This window comes from Taudactylus pleione, unplaced genomic scaffold, assembly GCF_031769625.1.
Source record: "Taudactylus pleione unplaced genomic scaffold, aTauple2 ptg000927l, whole genome shotgun sequence".
Taxonomy (NCBI): Eukaryota; Metazoa; Chordata; class Amphibia; order Anura; family Myobatrachidae; genus Taudactylus; species Taudactylus pleione.
In genome coordinates this window covers 2,035,653-2,050,024 of record NW_028285328.1, presented here as the reverse complement: position 1 = coordinate 2,050,024, position 14,372 = coordinate 2,035,653, and the positions used below count along the sequence as shown (strand labels likewise).

The window sequence follows — 14,372 nt, the reverse complement described above, 5'->3', positions numbered from 1 at the left end:
TGGAGTGGGGTTCTCCCCTATGTTGAATAGTTCAAAGAACTCTGACTCAGCTAAATATATATTACTTTGATCATCCAAAAAGGCATACATTCTGATGGATGTTTCTGAATGTCCTTTGAGATACACCTTGACCAAGCATATTTTTGAACAGGATCAATTGCTATCACCTTCTTTGCACACCTCAGTATATGTAGATGTCACTAAAGTTTCCATCTTTTCACTCTCCTTCTCCCCACCGTCCTTTGACACAGGGCCGAGGGTGTTGGTAGAATTTGGGTTACAGGTGTCTGGGTGTAAAGCAGTTACATGCTTCTCACTGTCACACTCCAAACATTTAATCATAGATTTACAGTCTCTAGAGAGGTGATTTGTAGATGAACAGCATCAGAAACAGATTCCAAAGTTTTTAAGTAAATTCTTTCTCTCTTCTAAAGGTTTCTCTCTGAAAGTACGACATTTCTTAAGAGGGTGTGGTGTCTTGTGCAGAGGGCTCTGTCTATGTGGATCCTCTACTTGTTTACTCATTGTGAAAGGAGAAGTCGCAAGTGTTTTCACCTCCGTCTTGTGTACTGAAATAGGTATTTTGGAGTTATCGTACCTTTTTGTAGTTCTTTCACCCTTTGGATAACCTGGACTGGCTGTAGTTTGGGAGTTAAGGGCAAAACTTGGATCATTTCTTGTTTTTGTTAAGTTCCGAATGAATTTAGAAAAGAACGAGAATGGAGGAAATGCCACTTGATTTTCTTCCTTGTACCTTGAGCCTTGGAAAGTCAATTTTTCTTGTATGTTATATGGAAGTTTCTCAACAATGGGTTTCACCCCTTGAGCAGTATCTAAATAGCTTAGTCCTGGTAAAAATGGATCAGATTTAGCTGACTCTAATTCTAGCAACAGTTCTCCAAGTTCTCGTAACTTCTGATTATCTGTGTTAGAAATTTTGGGAAAGTATTTAGCTTTGTTGAGAAGGGCTTCTACAATAACTGCTGGGTTACTGTAACATCTCTTCAAGTGATTCCCAAACTAGCTGGAGTCCTATTGAGAGATTATTCACATTGACTGACCTGAGTGTCTTCACGTATCCTGAAGACTTGCTCCCCAACCATTTTGCTAAAAGATCAAGTTCTTCACTTGCAGTGATGTTCAGGCCATTGATTGAGTCCATAAAGCTGGACCTCCACGATCTATAGTTCTCTGGACAGTCATCAAACTTTGTAAGTCCTGTGTTAACTAGCTCACGTCGAACCATGAAGTTAACTAAGTCTGTCACCTCTGATTTAACAGTCTGCGTATGATGAGGTATATTTAGGATGTTGTGATTTAATGTATCACTCTGCTTATTTTGTCTGATGAGAGGGGCAGGTTTTTGCTGATCGGGCATTTGTAGTCTGTAAGAAGGTTTTTGTTCTTGAAAGCAAAATATGGATCCTCTGGCTGATCTACACTGATTGTTGTGAGCTTGGTGAAGTAAATTTGTATGTGAGCTTGGTGAAGTAAATTTGTATGTGAGCTTGGTGAAGTAAATTTGTATGTGAGCTTGGTGAAGTAAATTTGTATGTGAGCTTGGTGAAGTAAATTTGTATGTGAGCTTGGTGAAGTAAATTTGTATGTGAGAAGGTTTGTACGTCACTGTGGACACTCCAGTGTTCCTGTCGGATTGTATATTTAAAGCTTCAGCATTTACAACTGGTTCCTCTTTGTCAGAGCAGGGTGAGCTGCTGTGCTTACTGGTATGACTTAGTACATATTCTCTGGTGCGTGTATCAGGGTCTTCTGACATAATTTGGCTACTTAGATCCTCTCGGTTATCTCGATTTACGGCTGCTTCAAGGGCCTCAGCTTGTGCCACAGCAACAGCTGCTTCTTTCTCTTGGCACAGGGCATCTAAACTGGCTTCCAGACGCGCCCTTTCTAACTTTAATTCGATCTCCATTTTTGCGTAAGTGGCTCTGGGTTTTGCAGCATCAGCATCTGCACGTGCTGTGGTGGCGGTAGCACTCAGGACCTTATTCAACTCGATGGTTTGTCCTGCGCACGCGCAGCGGCCGCACTGTGCGTGCGCAAGCCCCGGAGTGACAGAGAAACTCTGTCGCTCCGGAGCTCGCTACCAAAGGGGTGGCTGTCGATGTTGATCGACAGCTGCCCCCGTTTGGTAGGCAGGCCGGGGGGGTGGTTTTCAAAACGGAGGCGTTCCTTTACGAACACCTACCGTTTTGTGGGCGGCCGCACTGACATCGTCAGTGGGGAGCTTCCTGCTCCATCAGAGCAGAAAGCTCCCTGGGGCTTATGAGTGCCCAGACCCAACCTTAGGGTCTGGTCGTAAGCCCCGATGGTCGCGATGGTGATCACCATCGTGACCATCAACTTGGTCGGTCGTTAAGCTGTGGGTGGTAACCAGTGCCAGATTAAGGTCTACATGGGCCTGGAGCTGAAATTTATGAAGGGCCTATTGTGTGCTGCTGCAGGCGAATGTGATAACCTCTGTGGCAGTGTGACTAGTGATGTGGGGGCATGCCTAGTGTGTGGATGTGGTCTACACAGGGGGTGTGGCTATATCCATGGGGGAATAATTGCCTCCACTTTTAACAACTTTATAGTTGAGCTATAACAAAAAAGGTTTTTTTTTTGTGAAAGGGCAAATACAGCTGCCATCCGCGGCCTGCGGCACCACTGAAGGCTATGATTATTCATCATCACTCCTCATTGATGCAGCAGCTCCCTATATACACACACACAGAGACATATATATATATATATATATATACCAATGGGTTGGGTACGGAATGCCAGTGCTCGGGATCCCGCCAGTCAAAAACACCCGATGCCGGCATCCCGACAGGGTTAGGATAACAACACTTGTTGGTCAGTATCCTAACCCTCCCACCCCGCTGCCTAATACTAACCTTCCCCCTTAGTGCCTAAACCTAACCCTCCCTACTTAGTGTCTAACCATTCTCCTAATGCCTAACCCTTACCCCAGTACTTACAGTCGAGATGCCGGGACCAGGACTCTGACAAGTGTCGGGATTCCAGCGCTGGCATTGTAAGCGCTGGCATCCCAACTATCGGTCTAATGACCGCATCCAATACCAATCAAAATAGCACTCTAACAGTGATTATGGATCACACAGGACCCCCAAGATGCTTTTAAAGTTTCAGAATTCTATACTTAGGGTGTTTCATCATAAAAGAACCTAAAGCCTGGTACACACTAGGTTGACGTTTGGCAGACCCGTAACCTATCTGACGATTGGTAAGTTTATACATATTTGCCAATCGCCTGCCCGATGACCCGGGCTTGACAGCTGCACAGCAGATGGGATATGTCTGTGAACCATATCGTTCACAGACATATCCACTGTACACACCCGGCGATGCACTATGGATATATCGCCTGTACAGTGGAACGGGGGATATATCTATCAGTCTAAGTTAAAAGGTAATAGGTGAACCGGTGCGCAAACAAAGCTGCAGATGGGAGGTAATCAAAAATCGGAGGTATCCTCACACCTCCATCAACATAACGTGATATATATATATGGCATCCACACAAATAATCAGCAATCTTCAAGACAACAATATTCACACAAAGATAAAAGAGTGCATGCAAAGCACCAATATATAGCATATACTGAATCCACACTAGTGAGTGGAAATGTATAGTACGCGTATCCACAAATGGCTGGAGGGTGACAATTACCGGATTGGAGTAAAGGAGCTGTTAACGAACAGTCCTTAATAAGCCAGAATGTATAGAGACACAGAAGTAGTCCCGGGAACTGCACTGGTCTGGGCTTGGACCTCCGCTCTCAGGCACTGCACTCCCTGTTCATCCGTGGTTCCCCCGTCTGACACCATGGTGTTGTCGTGAAGATTGCTGATTATTTGTGTGGATGCCATTTTCAACAACTGATTATACACATACATACATACACACATATATATATATATATATATATATATATACAGTATAGCACAAAACTCCGCTCTAGTGATGTATGACAACACCACATACTGTATATGAGGAAAGGAGAGGCGGCACTCCCAAATAGAATGGTGAATAAAGGTTTAAATGTACTTAAATATCAGTACAGATCTGTACTGATGTGCCGCCTCTTCTTTCCTCATATACAGTATGTAGTGTTGTCATAGATCACTAGAGGGGAGTTTTGTGTGTATATATAATACATATATATATATATATATATATATATACACACAAAATACATATATACACTCACTTATATATGTATGTATACAAAGTCACACATTATATGTATATATATATATATATATTAGGGATGTGCAGGCTCGGTTCTACTCGGTTCCGTTCGGTTCTTTTTACCGGATCTTATTGGGTTTCAGCTGTCACGAGTTTTGGATAGCCAATAAGATTCGGTAAAAAGAACCGAACGGAACCGAGTAGAACCGAGCCTGCACATCCCTAATATATATATATATATATATACACACACACACGTAGGTGCCAGACATTACACTTACCTGTGTGAAGGAATGCTGGTTATGCATCCTGATTTCTCCTCACGGCTGGTGAAAGTTTCCTTCCTTCCTTCCTCAGCTCAGCCTCTGCACTCCACTTGTTAGGCTGACCTTATAGTTGAATTTATGTGCCCAGCTATTGACTAAGTTGCCCAGGAAGGGGGGTAGTGGCCCTTGGGGGAATGGGCTAGGCTTCAGATGACCCGGGGGACTGGAGCATATGGTGACCCAAGGGACACACAACTTCAGATGGCCAGGGGAGCTTTAGTACGACCTGGGGGCGGGGCTTCAGGTGGCATGGGGGCGGGGCTTTGGGCAACATGGGGGCGGAGCCTCGTACTGCAGGGAAAGGAATAAGGATATTCTGACGTGTGACGGAGCTTCAGACGGCCGATGCGGGGTGAATGGTCCAGACTTCGGATCTTCCATCACAGCAATGCAGTGTTGTCGCATTCAAAGCAGTGCAGACAGTGTTCTCATGGATTTTCTTTCCTTGTCTGCACTGCATTGAATCCTGTGGGCCTATTTTAATGGTGGGCCTGGAGCTGTAGCTCCACCCGCCCCATTAGTAATCCGGCCCTGGTGGTAACAGCTTAACGATTGACAAGGAGGTGGCCGTTCAGGATGCAAGCGGCCGCCCTGATGACCGCCTCTGAATGAGGGCCATAGTTACAACTGCCCGGCATTATCAGCGCCGCTGTCTGCCCCTCTCACTACACATTGGACCTCATTCAGTGCGACCGCTTGCATCTAATGACCGCCTCTGAATGAGGTCCTCATTGTGGACATGCTGGAATGCAATGATATTGATTATTTTGTGTGAATAATGCCTCGATGAACTAGAGCGTTGGGACTGAACTTCCCTCAAGCGGTCTAATCTAGTTTCAGCATCGGTGACTGCATTACATATAAGACTGTCACGTCCCTGATCAATGTCTCTCTGAATGTCACGTTCCTTCAAGCTTTCTTGCACATTTGTTTTGATTAAAAAGGTGGAATATTTCTCTGACTGCAATCTATAGGTCACATAACTGACTGGACCTGAGTTGATCCAGAGTATTTTGAATTTGTTCCTGAACACTTCTTGCATTTGTTACTTTAAGCAAATCAGTTTCAGTTCTATCCTATGCTTTTCTTATGCTTTTCTAGTCTTTCTTGGTATTCAGCTCTCTCACTGATGTAAATATCCCTGGGCTTTTGAGATAGCTTTACTGTACCTATAGGTTTAGTGCCATCTTGGGCATGCTGGGGCTGTGAAGGGATTTCATTATCTGCATTTGCAGCAGCTTCTACATTAGAGTTATATAGTCTGCCATGACGTGGTGTTTGCAGGTGTATGACTGATGATTATCAGGACATGATCCAGTGGCGTAACTTCATCCCAGGTGCCTGGAGGCAAGATAAATGTTGGTGCCCCCCCAAACTAAAATGTACCACCCCCCAGCACCTATGCCAGCCCCAGCTGCCGCCGTCCCCCTTATGCAGTTCCTTTTATATAATGCTCCCAGTAGTAGTCCCCCTATGCAGTACATCCAGTAGTGAGCCCCCGGTAGTTGCCCCCAGTAGTGAGGCCCCTGTAGTTGCCCCCAGTAGTGAGCCCCCTGTAGTTGCCCCCAGTAGTGAGGCCCCTTGTAGTTGCCCCCAGTAGTGAGCCCCCTGTAGTTGCCCCCAGTAGTGAGCACCCTGTAGTTGCCCCCAGTAGTGAGGCCCCTGTAGTTGCCCCTAGTAGTGAGGAACCTGTAGTTGCCCCCAGTAGTGAGGCCCCTTGTAGTTGCCCCCAGTAGTGAGCCCCCTGTAGTTGCCCCCAGTAGTGAGGTCCCTGTAGTTGCCCCCAGTAGTGAGGCCCCTGTAGTTGCCCCCAGTAGTGAGGCCCCTGTAGTTGCCTCTAGTAGTGAGGCCCCTGTAGTTACCCCCATTAGTGAGGCCCCTGTAGTTGCCCCCAGTAGTGAGCCCCTGTAGTTGCCCCCAGTAGTGAGCCCCTGTAGTTGCCCCCAGTAGTGAGCCCCTGTAGTTGCCCCCAGTAGTGAGCCCCTGTAGTTGCCCCCAGTAGTAGGCCCCTGTAGTTGCCCCCAGTAGTGAGGCCCCTGTAGTTGCCCCCTGTAGTGAGCCCCTGTAGTTGCCCCCTGTAGTGAGCCCCTGTAGTTGCCCGCAGTAGTAGGCCCCTGTTGTTGCCCCCAGTAGTGAGCCCCTGTAGTTGCCCCCAGTAGTGAGGCCCCTGTAGTTGCCCCCAGTAGTAGGCCCCTGTAGTTGCCCCCGGTAGTAGGCCCCTGTAGTTGCCCCCAGTAGTGATGGCCCCCACCGCGTGCACACAAAAAACCAAACAATCACTTACCTTTATCCCCGCTCCAGTGCTGCTGCCGTCCATCCCTGGTGTCCGCTCCTCGGCACTATGGGAGTGACGTCATTACGTCACTCCCATAGTGCACTGTGGGACCCGGAAGACGGAGCTCACTACTGAACTCCGTCCCTGGCGTCCGCTCCTCGGCACTATGGGAGTGATGTTATGACGTCACTCCCATAGTACACTGCGGGACCCGGAAGACGGAGGGAGCTCCGTCCTCCGGCTACCGCCAGGAGGGTAGGAGCCGGGTGCCCGCTGGTAACACACTCAGCGGGCGCCCGGCAAATGGAGGGTGCATGGGTGCGGCCGCACCCCTTGCACCCTCCGTAGTTAGGCCAATGGAGGTGGAGCGCTGATCAGCGGTGCTCCTTCTCCATGCAGCTCCCGGGGACAATGGAGCCAGGTGCCCCCTTCAGGGCTGACGCCCGGCGGCAAATGACTCCATTGTCTCCGGGAGTTCCGCCACTGACATGATCTGTGCTACACACACTTACTTGATTTCTGTGTGGTGAAACTGACTGCAACAACACGCCTTAGATCCGAGATCGCCTGCGCGTGACGATGAGTCTGGAGCGAACTTGTGGGAAGTTCCGGTTGTATGGACGTCGTCACCGGATCGTGGATCTGTAATGGGTGAGATTGCACCAGCCTGGCTGTAAGTCTGTATAGCTTGAGCCCGCAGAAAGGTGATCTAGTTCTTACTATTCTGATCCTCATTAGACGTAAGCAGTGTGTAACTAACTATTCACATAGCTAAACCAAGTTCATCTCTCAATCCACAGATAATGAGTTTTATGGAACTTTGTACATTTATTAACATAGACCGGAATGATTGTCCATATAATACAACTGTGGTTCTGCCGAGTAGGTCACTCAAAATAAGAGAATAAACTGCAAATGTGTGCGGCGAGAAGATATTAGCCTTGTGGGGTACAGAAGACTTACACAGCCTGTCAGCATGTAGAAGACACATTACTGCAGTGAGCTAACATGGAGGCTTCAACCCTTTGAGGTGTCACATGGTAAAAGGTAGCCAGATATAGGCAAACTAATGCAGATCTGCACAGAGCAGAGTAGACTTAACTAGTAGACTGTAAAACATAAGCTTGTCACATAAATCACTGACTCCAGACTACAGTATATCAAACAATATTAGAAATGCTGTGGTTACAGTACATCCTTCCAGTGACAGCGACGATGCGTGCAGTGGTGTCCAGGGGCGTATTAAGAGAGGAGGGGGACAGTCTCCGTCCGGGGCCCCCTCCTCCTTACTCGAGGGCCGACAGTGCACTGAGCGCAGCAGACTACAGGCACTGGAGTAGACTCTAGTGATATGCCAGAGTCTACTGCCATTGCACGCAGCATCCATTTAGTGTCCGGGATACGGCACCACTGCACAGCTGCGATGGTGGGGGTCCCCAACCTCCCGATTTGACTACCCATGGGCCACTGCATAATGGGCACAACTACAGGGGTATTGCATAATGGGCTCTAATACAAGGGGCATTGCATAATGGGCTCTAATACAGAGGGCATTGCATAATGGGCTCTAATATAGAGATGTTGGGGAGGGGTGCGCCCTCTATGGGTGGTGCCCCTGTTCGACCCCTAGAGCCGGCCATGCCCATTAAATATAAATACACCCCTGGTGGTGTCCCACCCTTAATCTGCACTCCAAAACAATTCTCAAGTGTATATAAACAGTATGATAAAAAATGGAGTTCATTCATCTATAGCATGGCCGGCCAAAAGATCGATCGCGATCTACCGGTAGCTCGCGAAGCTCCCGCCGCTAGATCGTGACCAACCTGCTGCAGTTTCTGGGAATGCTGGTCTCTGAAGCGATCAGAGACTGAATAATTCTTAGAGGCCAACGTTCCCAGTGATGTATGACGTCACCCGCGTCTCCCGTTATGTGAAGAGCCTGCACGCCTGCTGAATCTAGTTAGATCCAGCCAGCTGCAGGCAGCGGAGGTCTATGTGGGAGCGCTGGCCAGGTAAGTACTGCACAGGGGAGGGGGCACCTGAACTGGGCGAAAAGGGGCATTACTGGGGAAACAGCACTAGGGCACTACTGGGGGTACTAATAAGGGGCACTGTATAGTGGCAGTCTTTCAAGGGAACTACTGGGGGAACTGTCTAAGGGGCACTACTGGGGCAACGGCATAAGGGGCTATAATACAGGGTGCATTGAATAATGGGCTCTAATACAGGGGGGACTGTATAAGGGGCTCTAATACAGGGGGCACTGAATAATGGGCACAACTACAGGGGGCACTGCATAATGGGCTCTAATACAGGGGGCATTGCATAATGGGCTCTAATACAGGGTGGACTGCATAGGGGGCTCTAATACAGAGGGCATTGAATAATGGGCTCTAATACAGGAGGCACTGCATAATGGGCTCTAATACAGGGGGCATTGCATAATGGGCTCTAATACAGGGGGCATTGCATAATGGGCACAACTACAGGATCATTGCATAATGGGCTCTAATACAGGGGGCATTGCATAATGGGCTCTAATACAGGGGGCATTGAATAAAGAGCTCTAATACAGGGGTATTGCATAATGGGCTCTACTACAGGAGGCATTGCATAATGGGCTCTAATACAGGGGGCATTGCATAATGGGCTCTAATATAGGGGTATTGCATAATGGGCTCTAATACAGGGGGTATTACATAATGGTCTCTAATACAGGGGGCATTGCATAATGGGCTCTAATACAGGGGGTATTGCATAATGGGTTCTAACACAGGAGGTATTGCATAATGGGCTCTATTACAGGGGTATTGCATAATGGGCTCTAATACAGGGGACATTGCATAATGGGCTCTAATACAGGGGGCATTGAATAAAGAGCTCTAATACAGGGGTATTGCATAATAGGCTCTAATACAGGAGGCATTGCATAATGGGCTCTAATACAGGGGGCATGGAATAAAGGGCTCTAATACAGGGGTATTGCATAAAGGGCTCTAATACAGGGGTATTGCATAAGGGGCTCTAATACAGGGGACATTGTATAATGGGCTCTAATACAGGGGGCATTGCATAATGGTCTCTAATACAGGGGGCATTGCATAATGAGCTCTAATACAGGGGGCATTGCATAATGGGCTCTAGTACAGCAGGGCCGAAACTAGGATATCTGTCACCCGGTGCAAGGCAGCAATTTTGCGCCCCCCTCCCGTCCCGTACCTGGATTTTGTCCTTGCTCCTCCATAAGGTAGTGCATTACTCAGACGTCCCTGGTTCCATGCTCGTTGCCATGGGGTTCCATGCTCGTTTCCAGGGGGGTTTATGCTCGTTGCCAGGGGGGTTTGAAGGGAGAAGATGCAGCTCTCAGCATCCTCTCCCTGCAGCGCCAGCGTTCCCGGCACTTCCGGGAACGCTGTGTGCATTGCGCTCTGCTAACAGACACTAGAGGTCCAGTAGGACCTCTAGCATCTGTCTCTTCCTTGGCGACGGCCATTTGTTGATGGACGTTTTCAGCAGAGTCCATGCGGACGGCTAGTCCGCATGGAATCTGCTGAAAACGGCCATCCAAAAATGGCCGCCGCCAAGGTAGAGACAGACGCTAGAGGTCCAGTAAGGACCTCTAGCTTTAGTCTCCTCTTCGGCGGCGGCCATTTTCAGATGGCAGAGTCTGCATTTTCACCCCCCCGCAATTCCCTCCCGGTGCACGTGCACCTCTAGCCCCCCCCTAGTTGCGGCCCTGAGTACAGGAGGCATTGCATAATGGGCTCTAATACAGGGGGCATTGCATAAGGGGCACTACTGTGGGCATTGTGTAACGTGAATGAAGGGACTACTATGTGGTGTAATGTGAATAAGATTGTGTTGCTGTGTGTAGTAATTTGAATTGGGGATCCTATGGGCCGTATTCAATTTGGAGCGAAAAGCTGTTTTCGTTGATTCAATTTTTCCCCGTATTCAATTTGGATGACTTTGTATCAGACCCAGCGAAAAAGTATCACTTAGGAATAGGTGGCAAGAAAAAGTGCAAAATTGGGGTTTTGGGGTACCGAGGGCCATACCAAATGATTCCGGGGGCCTTATACGGCCCCAAGGCCTGAGGTTCCCCATCCCTGTTTTAAAACTTCATATTAGCAACTTTAAAATATGTTATTAGTTATTACCCATTTTCATGTACCCCAAATTTGAAGGGACTAGTTATTTTGCCAAAAAAACCTCCTAAATGCTGTTCTTCACCACCTTCTTAAAAACGCAAAACAGCACCTATTGAGACCGTTTAAAAACCCCAAATACCTTCAGAAGGGCTATTCAGGGGTATCCAGAGTGATCCCCCATGTCAGAGCATCTTTTGGGGGGTGTCAGGCTGATTTCCGCAAAAATGACAGAACTTTTCGCTGATTTCAGATTCGCCGGGTCCCGTTTTTGCCGATTTCAAATTGGATACGTGGGGATACGCACAATACTTTTTCGCCGGTAAAACCTCCGATGACAGCAAAAAGTCCGGCAACTGACTTTTCGTCTCAAATTGAATACGGGCCTATGTGTGATTTCGGTAGGACAGACCCCAAGTCCCTTGCTGTGAGGTCACACCCCTTTTTGCATACCACGTCCCCTTTTTGAGGCTTGGTAGATCACAAAAGGTTTTTGTTTTAAAAGTAGATCACCGAGTCCAAAGTCTGGCCACAACCGATCTATAGATGTATGAAAGTGAATAAAATGAGTGACATGAAAAAGGTAAAAGCATTTTAGATACAAATTATATTACTGCATATGCTTCATTGTCAAAATTCTTTTCTGTACACATTAATTATAAAATAGTTAGAAAGACTCCTTCAAAAAGGTCAATAAAGTCATTATATTACGTTCGCTGTACATTTCCATACAAAAAATATCAATATCGGAAATGAGCTGTAAACCTGTCTACGAGTACATAGAGAAAGAAAGCCGACGTGCGGCTGGTAATATACGGATTGGAAATGGAAATAGACCTGGTAAACATTATTGATTTCCGTGGTTTATTGATTTTATATTTATTTACAAAATGTTTTTACCACGTATATATTAATTCCCTATGTGTTGTCTTGATAACCTTCTGATGTATCATGACCAACGTGAAGCTTGGAGCTGTGCATCCACCTCCTGAATTTTTCCTATAACCGTACGGCATCAGACACAAGGAATCCATTTTGTTCAATTTCCTCAACCATTGTGCTGGGTGTGTCTGTCACATAGACAGCAGGGGCTAAATGTAATAGCTTGCGATCTTCACATGCTGTGGGGATTTATGGGGGTCTCCCCGTATTTTTAAAGCAATAATCATTTTAAAGGCTAAACCAAGCTCTTATGTCCCCTCTAGTAACAGTAGTATGTGGCACCACCTAGTGGCTGAGTATAATATAGGTGTGGTAAGCAGGGGTCTAAATCGCTGCATGGTCTATACATTTATCACTTTGCCTTCTCATGTGTTTTCTTCTGTTTCTCCCATAGTTGTTTAATTTCCTGATACAATGGACAAAATCTCAAGGAAGAAGCTACTATATATGTCTGTCTTACTGACTGCCGCCTTTATCCTGGGAATTTTATATACCAACCCTATGGAGGTTCCGTTGGATCACTGGAGACCTCTGTGCACCTGCTGTGATCATAGACTAACCACTGATACTATTACACCACTGGGAGACAACCGGACATTTATCATAGCTCCATATTTCGAGCACCGAATACACAATGAACGTGTAGTACGTATCCTCAGCATTATACATCATACAGAGGTAAAGGAGCTATACTGCTGGTTCTGTTGTACCGTAAACAAATCTGTGGAGGTTTCCCAGGCTCAGATAGACATACACACTGATCGGTTTGGCTTTCCCTATGGCACAACGGACCTGGTCTGTAAGGAACCACCAAACTGCCATGCCAAGTACCTATCTATCCATACGTCTCCTTCAGGGAACATGATGCAATTACCCCTGTTCCAAATACAAAATCAAGACATGAAACCGTTTTCTGCCAACTTCACGGTCTGCATTTCCACCATGTTTGGGAATTACAATAACGTCTTACAGTTCATACAGACCATAGAGATGTACCGGATACTGGGGGCTCAACGGGTGATGATCTACCTTAATAACTGCAGCACACAGATGGAAAAAGTTATTCAGTACTACATTGCAGAAGGTGTTGTAGAGGTGATCCCATGGCCAATTCAGCGGTACCTGAGAACTGCTCACGCATGGCACTATTCTATGGACCCCAAGGATATTGGGTATTATGGTCAAGTGGCAACACTCAATGACTGCATCTATCGGAACATGTACAGGAGTAGGTTTGTGCTACTTAATGATCTTGATGAAATAATTCTGCCATTCAAACACCAGACATGGGACAGCCTGATGGAAAGTCTTCAGCAACTGCACCCAGGAGTGGGGGTCTTTCTCTTTGAAAATCATGTATTCCCTCATACCATCACCACTGATGGAAACTTCTCCAACATTTCATCTTGGCAGAGTTTGCCGGGAGTCAATATACTGCAGCACGTTCTCCGTGAACCAAACAGACAAAATTATTTCAATAACCGAAAAATGATTGTGGATCCTAGGAAAGTAATTCAAACATCTGTACACTCTGTTCTAAAATCTATTGGGGGTTATAAAGAGATCTCTGTAGAGACAGCGCTGCTTTACCACTGCTCAGCACCTATGCAGAAGAACTTATTAAATACATCATTGATTGAAGATAAAACTATTTGGAGATATAATGCTTCATTAATTAGAAATGTTAACAAGGTGCTCAGCCAAGTAGATTTATAGTGATAATAACCCTAGAAAATGTGCATTATAGTCTACGTGCCCTCTAAGACCATGCCCTCCTCTGCCACCCTGGCTGTCACCATCAGTCTATGATGGTCTCCTCCACAACCTTGGTTCTCCACTCTAACCTGCTTTCTCCAAAAATGTTATCACTCTGTTGAGCGCCACTGGGGGAAATTGTGATCTCTTGCTCACTTACTCCACTTCAAATTCATTCTCTCCTACTCCCTTACCAAACAATTCTCCAAAGTTTGCTGCCTTTTTGGCATCTTCAATTCAGTTTATTCCTTCCTCCTTACCTTTGCTAGGCTTTGCCAATCAGATTACCTTCAAAATTGAGTCCATCTGCCTGACAATTCCTCCCTAGAGTCTACCAACCTTACATTCTATGCCACTTTGTCCAACAATCCTCCTCCCTCCTTCTGTCCTCTCAACCCTATCCCCTTCCAACTCCTCCAGTCCCTACCCCCTGATGCCTGTTGCCACAATGTCAACCTGCTCAACTTATGGTCACCATGCCCTGGTCTCCCTCATTATTATAAAAACATTCCATGGCCCATCCACTCTCTCTAATCACCACCCAATCTCTCTCCTTCCATACGCCTCTCCTCTCTCTCTTCTATTCCTACTCTCCTCTAGAGACACTTCTATCCGGCTTTCAGTCTATCTATCCCCCTGACACCAACCTCACCGAGGGTACAGATGAACTTGTCATGAGCAAATCTTAGGGTTATATCTCTATT

General features: G+C 46.7%; 1 protein-coding gene across 2 annotated transcripts; it reads left to right on the top strand.

Moving 5' to 3' along the window:
* Positions 1 to 532: 532 nt before the first annotated feature.
* Positions 533 to 13,629, top strand: LOC148473376 (beta-1,4-galactosyltransferase galt-1-like). 2 transcript variants are annotated; one of them, XM_088459680.1, is made up of 2 exons: positions 533 to 578; positions 12,308 to 13,629. In XM_088459680.1, the coding sequence occupies exon 2, from the start codon at positions 12,328 to 12,330 to the stop codon at positions 13,627 to 13,629; it is 1,302 nt and encodes a 433-aa protein (XP_088315806.1). In that variant the 5' UTR covers positions 533 to 578; positions 12,308 to 12,327. The 2 variants fall into 2 exon arrangements, with proteins under 2 accessions (XP_088315806.1, XP_088315805.1); XM_088459679.1 differs by lacking the exon at positions 533 to 578 and adding an exon at positions 1,188 to 1,211.
* The last annotated feature ends 743 nt before the right edge of the window (positions 13,630 to 14,372 follow it).

Coding starts and splice junctions, on each gene's coding strand:
- LOC148473376 (XM_088459680.1), top strand. CDS start 12,328: ATGGACAAAATCTCAAGGAAGAAGCTACTATATATGTCTGTCTTACTG.